The sequence below is a fragment of the Bubalus kerabau genome, chromosome 4 (genome assembly GCF_029407905.1).
Source record: "Bubalus kerabau isolate K-KA32 ecotype Philippines breed swamp buffalo chromosome 4, PCC_UOA_SB_1v2, whole genome shotgun sequence".
Taxonomy (NCBI): domain Eukaryota; kingdom Metazoa; phylum Chordata; class Mammalia; order Artiodactyla; family Bovidae; genus Bubalus; species Bubalus kerabau.
Window position 1 is genome coordinate 146,308,238 of NC_073627.1, and position 17,881 is coordinate 146,326,118.

At 38.2% G+C, this 17,881-nt stretch overlaps 1 protein-coding gene across 4 annotated transcripts in view; it reads right to left on the reverse strand.

The window, feature by feature from the left end:
* AGTPBP1 (ATP/GTP binding carboxypeptidase 1) overlaps positions 1-17,881 on the reverse strand; it is a 202,452-nt gene that overhangs the window by 81,354 nt on the left and 103,217 nt on the right. For all 4 annotated transcript variants that reach the window (XM_055578958.1, XM_055578956.1, XM_055578957.1 and 1 more), the window contains 2 exons: positions 14,248-14,364; positions 3,133-3,845 (listed from right to left, as the gene is read on the reverse strand). In XM_055578958.1, coding sequence (XP_055434933.1) covers positions 3,133-3,845; positions 14,248-14,364 — 830 coding nt within the window. The remainder of the gene's footprint in view (positions 1-3,132; positions 3,846-14,247; positions 14,365-17,881) is intronic.

Sequence of the window (17,881 nt, forward strand, 5' to 3'; positions counted from 1 at the left end):
ACAGGCTAATAAGGAAAATTAGAACTTTCAGACTGAGGCAATTTAATGAGGAAATTTGCTCTCAGGGTTTAAAGAACACAAAGTTCAGGAAGTGTCTTCTGTAGTCAAGAGGACATCTTTGACTTTTGAAAGATAGAGTCTAAGAGGTGATGCTGAAAAGGAGGAAAAACCTAGTTGCTGACTGATTCTGACTTTTGCCTGACATGTCAGTTCAAGTCCTTCAAAAAGCAAATGCCAGACACAAGTACTCTTGCCTGGAAAATCCCACGGGCAGAGGAGCCTCGTGGGCTGCAGTCCATGGGGTTGCTGAGAGACGGACACGACTGAGCGACTTCACTTTCACTTTTCACTTTCATGCATTGGAGAAGGAAATGGCAACCCACTTCAGTGTTCTTGCCTGGAGAATCCCAGGAACGGGGGAGCCTGGTGGGCTGCCGTCTATGGGGTCACACAGAGTCAGACACGACTGAAGCGACTTAGCAGCAGCAGCAGCAGCAAACACAAGTACAATCTCTTGCAGCCAACTGTGCAACACACCTATTAGGGGAAACACATGTGAAAAACAAAGAGGAAAGGGAGCAGCAACAGGTGAGAAGGGCCTTTGGGTCTGTCCAAAAAGCAGATTTGATCCCTAGGAAGAAAGAGAATATTGAGTAGGAGAGCCTCAAACTGCAATGTAGCTCTGCAAAAGTCTCAACCACGCCAACAGGACACCACAGAGCAAAGACTGCCAATGAGCAGATCCCTGAACTGGTCAGGAATGGCTTCGCTCTAGCAACCCCATCAATGTCAGACAATAACTGAAGCAATGCAGAGAGGACAAGGCCTCAGCAATAACGCTGAAGGAGATCCTAAAATACAGTGGCTAAAGGCTGTGGGCAACTACAAGCTCCATGGCAGGTTCTCTCAAGAAGGGAGCGATGAGAAACTCATTGCCGTGGCTGCCACAGCCCACCCTTGTGGTGCAAGGATCCACTTCTACACTCATGTTGGAAAGTAGCTGCTCCACAGTTCCTGTGGGCCTCTCCTAAGGAGACACTTAGAAGAAAAATATGAGCAGGACAAACATGGTCCCCATTACTGTAATTATTCTCAGGGCTGCAACTCATCTCCATCCTCCAGTATCTATCAAAATTCCCCTCCCTCTCACCTATCCCTTCTGCAGGTCTTGGTAGCTGGTGTGATTAAGTGACCCAAACACTCTTTAGGTCCCTGAAAGTGTTAGTTGCTCAGTCATGTCCATCTCTTTGCAACCCCATGGACTGTAACCCACCAGGCTCCTCTGTCCATGGGATTCTCCAGGCAAGAATACTGGAGTGGGTTGCCATTCCCTTCTCCAGGGGATCTTCCCAACCCAGGGATCAAACCTGGGTCTTCCACATTGCAGGCAGATTCTTTACCATCTGAGCCACCAGGGAAATCCTTAGGTGTCTAAGCCTCTAGCAATCATATCTTCATCATCCCAGGGTAGTTGTGACATGCCCATTCATGTCAGAATTAGTGGATCACTCGAGTGCCACCCATAGTCAACCTGCTGCCACTGTGCAGAAGCAATTTTACCTCTTTTAGCTCATCTGGGTCCTGCCTGGTGGGCCGTGACACAAGAGTCTAAAGTAAACCATTGCAACCACAGTTTGCAGCAAAACTGTACCCTTGCTATGTCCTCTATGGAAAGACTGTACCCACTACAGGACTGGGACGACTAACCATGCAGAGCTCAGAGGTGCAGAGATACACACAGCTAGATGAAGTACCCCAGTGGAACACTGGGAGCTACAGTAAGTAGAACTACCTGTTTCCACCTCCTGCTTCCCAGACCATGCAGCCTGGGGATAGAGAATCAAGTGGAAATTTCTAATTTAGTGCCTATACTGCATCCTGAAAGATGGCAGCCCATCCTTGCAGAGTATTTCCTCTGAGGTGGAGCTTCATCTGTGGCTTTTCAAGGCTGTTTTCAGCACTCCAAGAGGCCAACTGCCTCTGGATGGTACAGTTTGTGATACAACCAGTGGACGCCAAGGCACAGCACCCCCTCCTCACCAATACACACACACACACACACACACACACACACACACACATTTCCCAACAAACTCAGTCCCTTGTTCTAATGCTGCATTGTATATGATTCCATACCTGTGGATCAAGGACTCAATTGGTAACATTAAACATATACTAAGTTGACAAGTAAAAATGATTAATTATATGCTAAATTTAAAAATCAATAAAATAGTTATTGCCCCAGAAGCTCACAGTCTCAGAATCAAATACCCACAGCAATGTCCTACTTCATCAATACATACCATACTCTTAACAAGAACATATAAACGCTCTCTAGGTATTGATAAGCCATCATCACAAACCCTTAATCATAACCACTGAAAATACTCAAGTGGTAACAAAAATATATTTTTATGCCCAATATTCATTAGTTGGCAACAGTTAATACTAACCATAATTTCCATTGGGTTGGTCACAAAGTTCATTAGGGTTCTTCAAAAAACCAAAATGAAAAATCCAAACGAACTTTGTGGCCAACCCAATAAAATTAATTGGTAATATTTAACAAGTTCAGTTCTATGAATCTTAAATTATTATACTGTACATTTTTAAATCCAAATTTTACAACAAAATGATGATGTGTATGTTGCTATTTTTAGATTCTATATCTAAATCAAGTTCAAATAATAATCAAATTACTAAATTAATATATATCACTAATACAATATTTATTCAAAGATTACTAAATAATCTTTTATATTTTCAGATTCATTCTAAATAGAAACTTTCTAAACTGTCCAATGACCAGGTTTATTGTGCTGGCTTCATTTGAATAAGTAATGAACTTAGAAAATAAACCTACATGGACAATTTCAGAACAATGCAATATGTCCAAAAGCTGGATAAAAAATGACACTAACTTTATTTTTTTTTCATGATAGTCAAGAAGATTTATTAATATAGGATGCTTCTGAGGGATATAAGCAGGCAGGCAAGGAGCTCTGCCAATACAAACTTTAATTCAGAGTAATTTTCTTCCTAAAAACCCAAAGCAGTTGTTTGTTTTTTTCCCATATGCCCCATATGTTGACAATGGTCTTGTTTAAGAAGAAAAGGAAATCTGCAACTCACCTTTGTACACCATAAGGCCTTTCCAAAATAGGCTCTTTGAATGGAGGAGGAATGTGACCAAAATAATCAGGATAAGCCACTTCTGAATATTCTGGGACAGACTTTGTACTTTTTACAATCTCAATATAAAGATCAGAGTCATGGAGTGTTGGTACATCAGGGACTTCAACTGATGCTTGTTCCACTGATGAAGTAGACTCCGTGTCTTCATCATCTTCAGTTTCAACTCCAGTACAGCATAGCTTGCCTAGCTGAACCGTTCTTCCCTCAAACAGAACATTTCCACAAGCAGCCACATGTGAACATGCTTTAGTGCATGTAAGGACAGTGACAGGGAGACTAGAGTCCTTCATTCCTGCAGTAAAACCTGGGGCTGTTTGAGATGGAATATTCTGCAACGTAATTCGGTCCAAGGCCTTCACTATATCATTGTTTAAGCCGTGGCCTGATGAAATAGTTCTATTTTGATCACCGAGCTGCTGTTGTAATGTTCTGTCATTATCTTTAATGTCTTCTTTTGCCAGATCCACAGAGGCAGGTTTCTTATTACCTTCATCTCCTTTAGGAGACACAGTCGTCTTCATTACCATTCCTTTTCTTAAATTGCCTGAATTCCCAGATGCTTCCTCTCCTGCTGTGGGAACAACAATAGGACCACGAACTTTTCCCTCAAATACAAAAGGCTTTGGTTCTTTGGAGATTAACTCATAGCCCTTTGAAAATAAAAAAAAAAAAAAATGTTTAAGCTTTTATGTGTAAATATTAACACATATTAAAACACATACAAAACTAACATCATATTTTATATGCTGATTCAGAAACCTAACAAGTGAAAATTTTAAAGATGGATACAACAGGTACATTTTAAATTTGCTAACAGAAGATAAAATGTTTAACCAGCACAAAATTCATTACACTTATTTTACTATTAGGTCCTGTAAATAACAAATACAGGAAGTTTTAGGAGAGCATAAAGACATTAATATCATCCAAAATCTATTAAAGGAAATACAACAGCTAAATTGTTATTCATTGATTGAACAGATATTTAGAGTGTTCGTTTTGTGCCAAGCACTGTTTCAGGCACTTAAGATGCATCAGTTTAAAAGAAAAAAAAAAAACTCTTCCCCTTTGTAGCTTATATTTTTCTAGAGAAGAAGGGGAGAGGACTGTCAAAACAAAAATTAATAAACATTATAAAAATATATTTTATGGAATGTTAGAAAGGGGTAAAGGAGGAAAGGGGTAATAGGAATCAGGAGTGCTGGAGGGGGAGAGGTAGGTGGCAGTATCAATGCCATTGGTTAGGGAGGCCTCACTGAGCAGATACAAGCAAAGACAGTGAAGGTTGCTGGTACCCAGGCCCCTGAGTGGGAGAAGGCCTGGTGTGGTCAGAGAACAGCAAGGAGGTTAAGATGGCCAGAACTGAAGGACCAAGATGAATTCCAAGAGGTGAAGACGGCCAGATACTGCAGGGCCGTGCAAGCTATTTTAAGAATTTTGGTTTTTACCCTGAAAGAGACTGGGAGCCACTGGAAGGTTTTGAGGAGAAGAGTGCCATGACGTGACTTATTTGGGGAGGGAGGAGCAGACAAAAACCAAAAACAGTAGTACAGTGTTTCTTAACCACAGCATTTAAACATTTGAGGCTAAATAATTTTTTTGTTTTATTTGGTTCTGTCTTTCTGGGGAGGAGTAGGGCACCAGAGTGGGGTGGGTATAGAAGTAGGAAGACCAATTAAGAGTCTTCTGCAGGGACTTCCCTGATGGTCCAGTGGTTAAGAATCCCCCTTCCAATGCAGGGGACATGGGTTTTATCCTTGGCTGGGTAACTAAGATCCCACATGCCAAGGGGCAACTAAGCCTGCACAATGCAACTACTAAGCCTGTGAGCCGCAACCAGACAGAAGCCCACGCCACAGTGAAGATCCTGTGTGCCTCAACTGAGACCCAACACTGTCAAATAAAAATAAGTAAACAAAAAACGTTTTTAAGGAAGAATCTTCTGCAGTTACCTACAGAAGCTGGTAAGAAGTGGTTGTATTTTAAATGCACTGTGAGCCAGAGACAGGATATCCTAAAACTGACCAGATACAGGGCAGAAGGTACAAATAGAGGTCATAGATGGTGCCAAGTATTTGCCTGAACAACTGAAAAGCATCAGGAGTTAGCTCTGATATGTTAAGTGTGAGCTATTCACATACAGACAAGGACGTAAAGCAGGCAAATGGATGTATGCTTCAAACTCAGAAGAAAGCTGTATACAGAAGATGTAAACTTGAGAGTCATTTACATACAGATACTACTCTAAGCCATGAGACTGGAAATTATCAGTGGAAAGAAACAGAGAAGAGGACAAAAACTGTACCTTGGGATACTACAATCTTAAAGAGGTTGAAGAAATGAAAATGAAACAACAGGATATGGAGAAGGAAAAACTGGACTGGAAAGATAAAAAACCAGGAAAGAAAAGTGTCCTGGAAGACAAGTTAAAAAAAGTATACTACTGACAGATCAAGTAGTCTTTTCTCTTTCTATACTTTTAGACATTATTTTGATCCATATAACACTTTATCAAAGAAAATACCTCAATTGAGCTAACCTTTATTCTATTGTTTGGCATTAAATCCTTTACAAATTAGGGAAGAATTTAAGCCATTTACAAAATTTTGCTATTATAAAGAACTCTGCAATGAACATCCTTTTGCATACAATTTTTTGTTTAGGATCATTTCCTAAGCACTGAAATAAAATTACAGGGTCAGATACTAATCAATTTTAATGTTTAACACAAGTTGTCCAAATGCTTTCCAAAAATACTTATATTAATACTATTCCCAGTAACTTTATATGAGAGTATCTAATTCAATTTCTCTATTCTTTGACAACATTAGATACTACAGTTTTTAAAAGCTTTTTCTAAAGTGGTAGATAAAAAATATCATCTTACTACCATTTTAATTTCTCTGACTGCTGGAAAAGCAAACAATTTTCCACACATCTATTAATCAGTTTAATTATTCACAGGTAATATATTTGTTGCTAGAATATAGGGTTTTTCTTGTTTTATAGTATAAATTCTCACATTTATTTACACACACACACACATACACAAATACACATCCCTTAATCCATTTTTACAATTTTTCTGGATTTGCAATTCATCCTTTAATTGTGTTTAACTTCTACACACACATTATGTAGTCAAAATTAAGAATCGTATCCTCTGTGAGTCACTCTTTGAATGTCCACTGTATAAAAAAAAACAAAAAACTGAATCAAACATAATTCACTTTCGATCTCTGTACTCTTATCTAATCCCAGGAGACAAGGAGGTACAAAGGAAGTAATGCCTAAGTCTCTCTGCATTAAAGGGTTGAAGAGAAGACATCTGCATTAAAAAATATCTGTTGTAGGAAACCTGGTGGGCTAGGTATCTACCCAACAGAAACATACACAATTGTTGGATAAGATATTAAGGTATATTGGAAGTTCCCTGGTGGTCTAGTAGTTGGGATTCAGTACTTGCACTGCCATGTCCTGGGTTCAATCTCTGGTCAGGCAACCAAGATAACCACAAGCCATATGGCATGGCCAAAAAAAAAAAGAAAGAGAGATACTAAAAGATACTATGTATAACAACAAGTAAATAAGAAAACAAGGAAAAAGACAGGACCCCAAAGTTTATCCCAAACTGAAGCAGGTTTTCACTTGGAAAACAATTTGCAAAAACAGGTGACCTGGGGTTTAGGTTTTTCCTATCTCAAAAAATATAAAGAACAGGACAGTAACCCAGAGCTTGCATAATGTAGGGAGTCCAACAGAAGACCCTTCCTCCCATGAAGATGGAACCCCAGAAAACTAAATCTTCAATATAGAGGCCCTAGAAATACCCCACCACAAACCAAATAACAGCAAGGAAAGACAACAGTCTCAAACCTTAGCACTAAGAGGTTGAAGTACTACTCACAAAATGATACCAAAGGTCTGCCATCAAATCACATGAATCTGTAACCTGATTCACATTACCTGGGGGGTACAAAAATCCTCAATGAGGAATTTAATCTATTACAGTGCCTGTCAAAACCAATAACAACAAAAACTTCTGGAATTTCCACAAACAAAATTACAAAAAAAATGAGCAAAAAGAAATTGATGCTTTTGAACTGTGGTGTTGGAGAAGACTCTTGAGAGTCCATTGGACTGCAAGGAGATCCAACCAGTCAATCCTAAAGGAAATCAGTCCTGAATGTTCATTGGAAGGAAGGATGCTCAAGTTGAAGTTCCAATACTTTGGCCACTTGATACGAAGAGCTGACTCACTGGAAAAGACCCTGATGCTGGGAAAGACTGAAGGCAGGAGAAGGGGACAACAGAGGACAAGATAGTTGGGTGGTATCTCCAACTCAGTGGCCATGAGTTTGAGCAAACTCCAGGACATGGTGAAGGACAGGGAAGCCTTGGCGTGCTGCAGTCCATAGGGTCACAAAGAGTCGGAGTGACTGAGTGACTGAATGGCAACAAAATCTGCTTTTGAATTTCCCTGGTGGCTCAACAGCAAAGAATTTCCCTGTAATGCAGGAGACACAGGTTTGATGCATGGGTCGGGAGATACCCTGGAGAAGGGAATGGCTATCCACTCCAGTATTCTTGCCTGGGAAATCCCATGGACAGAGTCTGGTGGGCTACATAAAGTCCAAGGGGTCATAAAAGAGTTGGACATGATGAAGTGACTAAACAACAACAACAAAGTTTTCTTTTATAATAAAGAGAAAGAAGAAATACCCTAGTTAACTTCAGAATTTAGTAAAAACACATTTACCATTTTATCAAGATTAACTAGAATTTCTGCATATATATCAAATTTACACTTTAAATGAATACAAGTTTTGTACATAAATTATACCTCAAGAAAGTTTAATATAACAAAAATAACAAGACTTCAAAGTTTTCAAACACAGGTGAAAAAAGATAAATGAGGGAAAAAATAATCCAAATGAAAGCAAGAAAAGATAAAGAGATGAAACAAACGAAAATACAAAATAAGATCTATTAATTCAAATATATGAATAATTATAAGTAATCTACATGCTCCAGTTAAATACCAAAGACTCAGGGTTTAGTTTCAAAATCCGAGTATTAATACATGCTGTTTAACAGATAAACAGCTAAGGATACCAAAAAGTTGTGAAAAGATTTTAAAAGATACTAGGCAAGTAACTAAAATTTATGTAACTATATCAATATTTTAAAAAAAAACTTTTGTCTTCAAGTCTTAGAGATAAAAACTATCTTCACTAAAAGGTTCAACTCGAAAGGAAAAGAAATCAATTTACACTTATACACTTATTATAAATAATAAGCTTCCAAAAATATGCAACAAAAACTGACATGCAAAAAGACAGAAACAAATTCACAATCATAGTGAGAAATCTTTAACACACTTTTCTTAATAATTGATAACACAGGAATAAAAATTTATAAGGACAGAAAAGAACTTCTAAATACAATTAACAATCTTGTCCTTGTATAGGCAAATATACAGTTGGGCCTAATGGGAGCAGAATGTTTTTCAAAGACATGAGAAGTAGTAACAAAAGTTGACCTCATTCAAACTCATATGGTAAACCTCAAAAATTTCAAAAGATTATAATCATATAGAGATGTACTCTCACTGTACTACAATATGCTAGAATTCAATAAAAAGATGAAAAAAATTGCAGATTAAGGAGGCAACTCAAACATTACCAATGCATCAAAGGAAAAAAACCATAATGGACAAAAAGTTTCAAAACAAAGATAAAGACAGCAATAAATAGCAAAATCTGTTTTATGCAACTAAAACAGTCATTAGAGAAAAATTTATACCCTAAAATATAAATATTAGAAGAGAGGACTGAAAATTACTAGATGTCTACCTTAAGTTGATAATAAAAAGAGAGAGAGAGAGAATGAAATCAGGAAAAATAAAGACATGGCACATTAAGCATATCATTTAGAAAAACAGGGATTAACTTCAAAAACATATGGAAAGTTGATTGTAGGAAACAGTAGATAGCAAGGAGGAAACTTTTTTTCCAATTAAACTATGCAAAACTACTTGCTCTTTAAACTCTGTCCATGCATAACTTTAATAAAAATTTAAAATCAAATTTAAAAGAGGGGAAAAAAATAACAAAAGTCCATATGGTAAATGTCATTATGCTAATACAGATGTATGAAAGAAGAGCTGTGAAAATGCAGGATTCCGATACTTCTAATATTCTGCCATCAAGAAACAAAAGGAAACAAAACTATACTTGTAACACCAAATGAATAATTATAGCTTTAAAAGCATGTGCAAGGTCCCCTTGAAAAAGTCTGTTAATTATGCTGTCAATTCTGTTGACTTTAAATGCACTCATTTTACCTTCATCAGGCTGAATAGTAGCTTTAATACATCTGGAAACAAACTGAGTGGTGTTAAGGATACAAACAAACACATCAGGTAATTTTAAGCTTCAGAGGTTGATGTTGAAAGTGACATGCAAATCCAAGTGGAAAAAGTCATAATCAGTATTAATTCATTTCTGTTTAATAACTCATGACCTGCTAGTATTTGATACAATGATAGCTGAAAAGATTCTTCTAAACACTTCCTAGTTCAGTTTAGTTCAGTTCAGTCACTCAGTAGCGTCCGACTCTTTGGGACCCCATGAACCACAGCACACCAGGCCTCCCTGTCCATCACCAACTCCTGTAGTCCACCCAAACCTATGTCCATTGTGTCGGTGATGTCATCTAACCATCTCATCCTCCGTTGTCCCCTTCTCCTCCTGCCCTCAATCTTTCCCAGCATCAGGGTCTTTTCCAGTGAGTCAGCTCTTCGCATCAGGTGGCCAAAGTATTGGAGTTTCAGCTTCAGCATCAGTCCTTCCAATGAACACCCAGGACTGATCTCCTTTAGGATGGTCTGGTTGGATCTCCTTGCAGTCCAAGGGACTCTCAAGGGATTTCTCCAACACGACAGTTCAAAAGCATCAATTTTTCAGCGTTCAGCTTTCTTTATAGTCCAACTCTCACATCCATACATGATTACTGGAAAAACCATAGCCTTGACTAGACGGACCTTTGTTGACAAAGTAACGTCTCTGCTTTTGAATACGCTGTCTAGGTTGGTCATAACTTCCTTCCAAGGAGTAAGCGTCTCTTAATTTCATGGCTGCAGTCACCATCTGCAGTGATTTTGGAGCCCCCAAAAATAAAGTCTGACACTGTTTCCACTGTTTCCCATCTATTTGCCATGAAGTGATGGGACCAGATGCCATGATCTTAGTTTTATGAATGTTGAGCTTTAAGCTAACTTTTTCACTCTCCTCTTTCACTTTCATCAAGAGGCTTTTTAGTTCCTCTTCACTTTCTGCCATAAGGGTGGTGTCATCTGCATATCTGAGGTTATTGAGATTTCTCCCAGCAATCTTGATTGCAGCTTGTGCTTCTTCCAGCCCAGCATTTCTCATGATGTACTCTGCATAGAAGTTAAATAAGCAGGGTGACAATATACAGCCTTGACGTACTCCTTTTCCTATTTAGAACCAGTCTGTTGTTTCATGTCCAGTTCTAACTGTTGCTTTCTGACCTGCATACAGATTTCTCAAAAGGCAGGTCAGGTGGTCTGGTATTCCAAACATCTCCTTCAGAATTTTACACAGTTTATTGTGATCCACACAGTCAAAGGCTTCGACATAGTCAATAAAGCAGAAATAGATATTTTTCTGGAACTCTCTTGCTTTTTCGATGATCCAGCAGATATTGGCAATTTGATCTCTGGTTCCTCTGCCTTTTCCAAAACCAGCGTGAACGTGGAAGTTCATGGTTCACATATTGCTGAAGGCTGGCTTGGAGAATTTTGAGCATTACTTTTCTAGCGTGTGAGATGAGTGCAATTGTGCAGCAGTTTGAGCATTCTTTAGCATTGCCTTTCTTTGGGATTGGAATGAAAACTGACTTTTTCCAGTCCTGTAGCCACTGCTGAGTTTTCCAAATTTGCTGGCATATTGAGTGCAGCACTTTCACAGCATCATCTTGAAGCATTTTAAATAGCTCAACTGCAATTCCATCACCTCCACTAGCTTTGTTCGTAGTGATGCTTCCTAAGGCCCACTTGACTTCACATTCCAGGATGTCTGGCTCTAGGTGAGTGTGAGTGATGATACCATCGTGATTATCTGGGTCGTGAAGATCTTTTTGTACACTTCTGTATATTCTTGCCACCCCTTCTTAATATCTTCTGCTGCTGTTAGGTCCATGCCATTTCTGTCCTTTATTGAGCCCATCTTTGCATGAAATGTTCCCTTGGTATCTCTAATTTTCTTGAAGAGATCTCTAGTCTTTCCAACTGAGCTGTCATTGGTTCCTATTTAGAACCAACCAATGATAGCTCAGTTGGTAAAGAATCTGTCTGCAGTGCAGAAGACCCCAGGTCGATTCCTGGGTTAGGCAGATCCACTGGAGAAGGGATAGGCTACCACTCCAGTATTATTGGGTTTCACTTGTGGCTCAGCTGGTAAAGAATCCACCTGCAATGCAGGAGACCTGGGTTTGATCCCTGGGTTGGGAAGATCCTCTGGAGAAGGCAAAGGCTATCTACTCCAGTATTCTGACCTGGAGAATTCCACGGACTGTATATGTAGTCCATGGGGTCACAAACAGTTGGACATGACTGAGTGACTTTCACTTTCACTTTTCACACTTAGTAAAAAAAAAACCTACTTTTCTCTATTCCCACATCAAAACTCCTGCCATTTTTATGCACAGTATATAATTCTTATATGTATATAAGACAGAGATGAAAATAGATCATTTCTTCACAGAATAATCAATTCCTACTCCAAATCCCTTCCACAATATTTTTTCTGCTTTGAATTGGCAGTGTTTGTTATCACTGGTTTTTTTAGTGGGCACAAAAGTGTTAAAAGAGCAGCTGGATACTTCCTGTAGGTTGCACGAAAGAAAATTACCCTGCATTCTTTCTCAAATGCCTCTTCCTGCCTTCTTCTTTTTCTTTTTGACAAATATCCTCTCCTTCACTCCTGTCCTCTTTCCTGACTTCCTCTGTCCTATCCCTGATTTCAATATACCCTCCAACATCCGCCAGATCTATGGGGAGTACCAAGACAGCAGGGGAGGGAGAGAGAAAGCAACTTGCTGCCTCTTCCATAGCATCCAAAGCTCATTGTTTCCCAAAGAAAAACCTGAATAATTAGAAATGTGAAATGTAAACATTAGCTAGAAAGTACTTCTCTATTTTTATCTCTCAATAGCTTCACATTTAAGTCTTTTTCTTTAAGCAACTGGAAATTAACTGTGAAACTTGAGGGAAGGGGTTTACATAAGTAAAATCTAAGAATATATGATTCAAACCCTTCATTTTACAGTTTAAGATCCTGGGCAGTTTCAGGAATCCACAAATGAGCAGCAGAATGAGTGCTAAAAATTAGATCTACTACTTGCCATCAATTCAATCAGCTTTATCATTTAATAGCTGTGCAGTCCAGGTTGTCTATTATATTCTAGTAAATAAATGAGGACTTGTTGTTCAGTCACCAAGTTGTGTCTGACTCTTTGTGACCCCATAGACTGCAAAACACCAGGCTCCCCTGTTCTTCATTATCTCCCAGAGTTCACTCAAACTCATGTCCATTGAGTTGGTGATGCTATCTAACCATCTCACCCTCTGCAGCCCCCCTCTCCTTTTGCCTTCAATCTTTCCCAGCATCAGGGTCTTTTCCAAAGAGTCGGGTCTTTGCATCAGGTGGCCAAAGTACTGGAGCTTCAGCTTCAGCATCAGTTCTTCCTGATGAATATTCAGGGACGATTTCCTTTAGGATTGACTGGTTTGATCTCCTTGCTGTGCAAGGGATTCTCAAGAGTCTTCTCTAGCACCACAGTCCAAAAGCATCAATTTTTTGGTGTTCAGCCTGCTTTATGGTCCGAATCTCTCATCCATACATGACTACTGGAAAAACCATAGACGGACTTTTGTCAGCAAAGTGATATCTCTGCTTTAATACACTGACTAGGTTTGTCATAGCTTTCCTTCCAAGAAGCAAACCTCTTCTAATTTGATGGCTGCAGTCACCATCCACAACAATTTTGGAGCCCAAGAAAAAACATCTGTCACTGTTTCCACTTTTCCCCCTTCTTGCCAAGATAGGACCGGATGCCATGATCTTCGTTTTTTTAACACTGAGTTTTAAGCCAGCTTTTTCATTCTCATCTTTCACCTGTATTGAGAGGCTCTTTTGTTCCTCTTCACTGTCTGCCATTAGAATGGTATCATCTGCATATCTGAGTTTATTGATATTTCTCCTGGCAATGAAGTCTTTAAGTTGCTTCATAAGGAGAGTGACTTCTTGTCAACATTTCAGAAACAACTTCCAGCTGTCCTTTTTCCCTGACATTCCATGATTATATGGTGACTATTAGTACAGTTCACAGACTAGCACAGACTATATTTTTAATTAAGTATTTTCTCTCATCTCCCTTTCAGAAATGCCATTCTAACGATTTTTAAAAGTTAATAAAATCTATGTCAATTATTTTGATTTAAAAAAATGGTTAAAAAATTTAAAAGCTAGTCCAAAATTTAAAGGGCCTGCTGCTGCTGCTGCGTCGCTTCAGTCGTGTCCGACTCTGTGCGACCCCATAGACGGCAGCCAACCAGGGTTCCCCTCCCTGGGATTCTCCAGGCAAGAACACTGGAGTGGAACATTTCCTTCTCCAATGCATGAAAGTGAAAAGTGAAAGTGAAGTCGCTCAGTCGTGTCCGACTCTAGCGACCCCATGAAACGCAGCCTACCAGGCTCCTCCGTCCATGGGACTTCCTAGGCAAAAGTACTAGAGTGGGGTGCCATTGCCTTCTCCGTTAAACGGACTAGTTCTCTCATTTTACAGATAGCAGTTTCTCATTTTGCAGCTCAGAATGTTGAAACAATTCTCCAAAGTCAGTCAGAAAAGCAATGCCACTTTCATCTTTTAGAAATGAAATGCAGAAAGAAAAGAGTGATTATGGGTCTAAGAAAAAAGAACTCTTTCTTAAAATGAGTTAAGATGCTGAATTATCTATATTTATACCTGAAAATCATCAACAAGCTCAGGGAAAAGGTGTTCATACATTTTAAGTTCTTCTATTGTTCGTCCTGGTTCTTGCTGGGGTTTTAGTTTGTTAATATCCGTTTCAATATCATCATTCTGAAATAATAAAAATGGAATGTCATTAATTAAGAAAAGTACATTTCAGATTTAAAGTTTCCAAATTATTAATTACATGCACACAGAGAATAATCACTACAGAAAGGCTGCATAAATTTCACTGTAAAATAAAACTTGCTTGTATTTTTTTGATTGTTGTATTATTGTTGTCTTGGTTGTTTTGTTTTTTTTTTAATCAAAGATTATTCTAACATAATACAGTATTTGAGCTCCTCAAAACAGAAAAACTAACATCAAGATCAATACTAAAGTATGCTCCCTGCCCCCAATCTCACTAACTGCCATCATTTTGCTCAGATTAAAGGGCAGTAAAACTTCAGAAAACTAAACTGAAAAACCTAAGTATATGATGGTGACAGCGATAATCAAAATAACTTTTATCAAGCAATGAAAATAAGTGAGGCAATATGCTAAGGATTTTACCTTATGATCTAATTTAATCTGTGTAAGAATACTGTAAAGTAGTATCATCATCTCCATAAAACTAAAGGAGACTGAAGTACAGAGAGGTTAAGTGGCTTGCAAACAGGAGCAGAATGTAAAATCAATCAGTGATTTCGAAGAATACACTGTTAGCCAACATAATTCATTGCCTCAAGAGAGAGCAATGGGTATCACACACTCTTATATTCCATGGTCAATAAAGTTCCCTTAGAAAAGATTCGGTATCATCATTCACTCTGTTGTTCATGGAAAAAAACACTGAGGAATGAAACAACAGCTGGAAATGATTTCCATGTCTCTTTGGGCAAAAAAAACAAAGGGTAAATGTACAGAAATATGACCTCATAGGAATAAGATATGTACCCAGGATCAATCTGATCTGTACCTGTAAAAGGAGATAATATACATCATGATGGAAAGATAAATGTCAGTAACCTACTATCCAAGCTAGCTTCTAGGACCCTTAACAGCTCTGGCCTAACACAAATACAAATCCATTATTACCCGTGTTGATGGTTAAAGAAAGACAATAAGAGCAAACTACTTATTTTTCAGATTTAAATTCATTCTACTGTCAATCCTTAAAATACTTATATACATGTATCTGATTATATTTATATACTGTCATACTAACAAGTAATTTAAAAAAGAAAAATATACTATGTATTTCCCATATCTCATAATAAGGAGTTTAGTTATTATTTCTTTAAGCAATAAAATATCTCATTGCCATAAATAATAAAGACTAGTTTCATTTAAAGAGTATCATATTAATTATTGTGTCATATACATAAAATATATGATTTTATATATCCTTAAATTATGCTTTGAAGAACAAAAACTATGTAATTTTCTTTATTAGCATCTATTAAAGTAGATAATACTATCAAAATAATAAAAAAAAAAACTTTAAAGATATTCCTTTCTCTAAACACACTGCTGCTAAGTCGCTTCAGTCGTGTCCAACTCTGTGCGACCCCATAGACGGCAGCCCACCAGGCTCCGCCGTCCCTGGGATTCTCCAGGCAAGAACACTGGAGTGGGCTGCCATTTCCTTCTCCAATGCATGAAAGTGAAAAGTGAAAGGGAAGCCGCTCAGTCGTGTCTGACCCTCAGCGACCCCATGGACTGCAGCCTACCAGGCTCCTCCGTCCATAGGATTTCCCAGGCAAGAGTACTGCAGTGGGGTGCCATTGCCTTCTCCACTTCTAAACACACTAGCAGTCCAATATTCAGTATTAATTTATGATGATACAGCTTTACAAGGTGGCCATTTAAAAAAAAATTTTTTAATTTACCTGTAAAACAGGCACAGTGAGGAAAGAAAACTACTTTCAGAAGTCAACAGCAAAATATTTGTGCTTTGGTTTGGGGAAAAACAAAGATAAAGAGTTCCTGACACATTCAGGAAAAATAAACCTCTTACTTCTTAAAGTTCTTCTAAAATTAAGGAGGGAAAAAAAGAATACATTGAAGTTAATAAACTGACGAGTTCTGGCAATCTGAAGACAAGTCTTCTAGAACCTTCAAATTTCTATAAATTTTCCAAATTCTGCAAAATCTAGGGCAAAGAGAATGGAATCACTAGAGGTTGAACATCTGTGTTCAAGTGTGATTGCAGTCTCTACAACAGATAATGTTTCTGTGTCTTTGGTTTCCAACTATCAGCCCTGTAAAGCAGAGGTAATAATACCATATACCTTACAGGATTTAATGACTTCTATAGGCATACCCGGACACAGGTTCAGTTCCAGACCACCACAATAAAATAAATGTCAAAACAAAGCAAGTTGGGTGAATTTTTGGTTTTCCAATACATATAAAAATTATGTTCACACTACCCTGTGGTCCATTAAGTGTTCAATACATAATATCTAAAAAAAAAAAAAAAACCCTAATTTAAAAATATTTATTGCTAAATAATTACAAGAAAAATCACTGGTCACAGATCACCATATCTATATATTAATAATGAAAAAGTTTGAAACACTGTAAAACTACAAAAAAATGTGACACAGAGACATTAAGAGAGCAAATGCTATTGGAAAAATGGCACCAATAGACTTGTTCCGCATAAGGTTGCCACAAACCTTCTTCAATTTGTTAAGAACACAGTATCTGCAAAGCACAATAAAGCAAAGTGTAATAAAACAAGGTATGTCTATGTATGTAAGGCACATGGACTAGCACCGGACTATGTGTTCAATAAATTCAATCTACTACTTTTTCTTATTACATAATTGCTTGTTAAGGTAAAATGGGGTAAATGTGAGCAATCTCAAATACCCTAGTGAGTAATACTGTCAATAACTCTTTTTTATAGATGTGAATGCCAAAAAATAAATCTGTGGAAATGTTCTAAATTAAAGGAGAGTAAGAGACAAGATAGCTGTGCTTTGCTGGAGCAGCCATGAAGAGATACCCCATGTCCAACGTAAGAGAAACCCAAGTAAGACGGTAGGTGTTGCAAGAGGGCATCAGAGGGCAGACACACTGAAACCATAATCACAGAAAATTAGTCAATCTAATCACATTACGACCACAGCCTTGTCTAACTCAATGAAACTAAGCCATGCCCTATGTGGCCACCCAAGACGGGCGGGTCATGATGGAGAGGTCTGACAGAATCTGGTCCACTGGAGAAGGCAATGGCAAACCACTTCAGTCTTCTTGCCTTGAAAACCCAATGAACAGTATGAAAAGCCAAAATGATAGGATAGTGAAAGAGGAACTCCCCAGGTCGGTAGGTGCCCAATATTCTACTGGAGATCAGTGGAGAAATAAATCCAGAAAGAATGAAGGGACGGAGCCAAAGCAAAAACAATGCACATTTGTGGATGTCACTGGTGATAGAAGCAAAGCCCAATGCTGTAAAAAGCAATATTGCATAGGACTGGAATGTTAAATCCATGAATCAAGGCAAATTGAAAGTGGTCAAACAGGAGATGGCAAGAGTGAACATCGACATTCTAGGAATCAGCAAACTAAAATGGACTGGAATGGGTGAATTTAACTCAGATGACCATTATATCTACTACTGCGGGCAGGAATC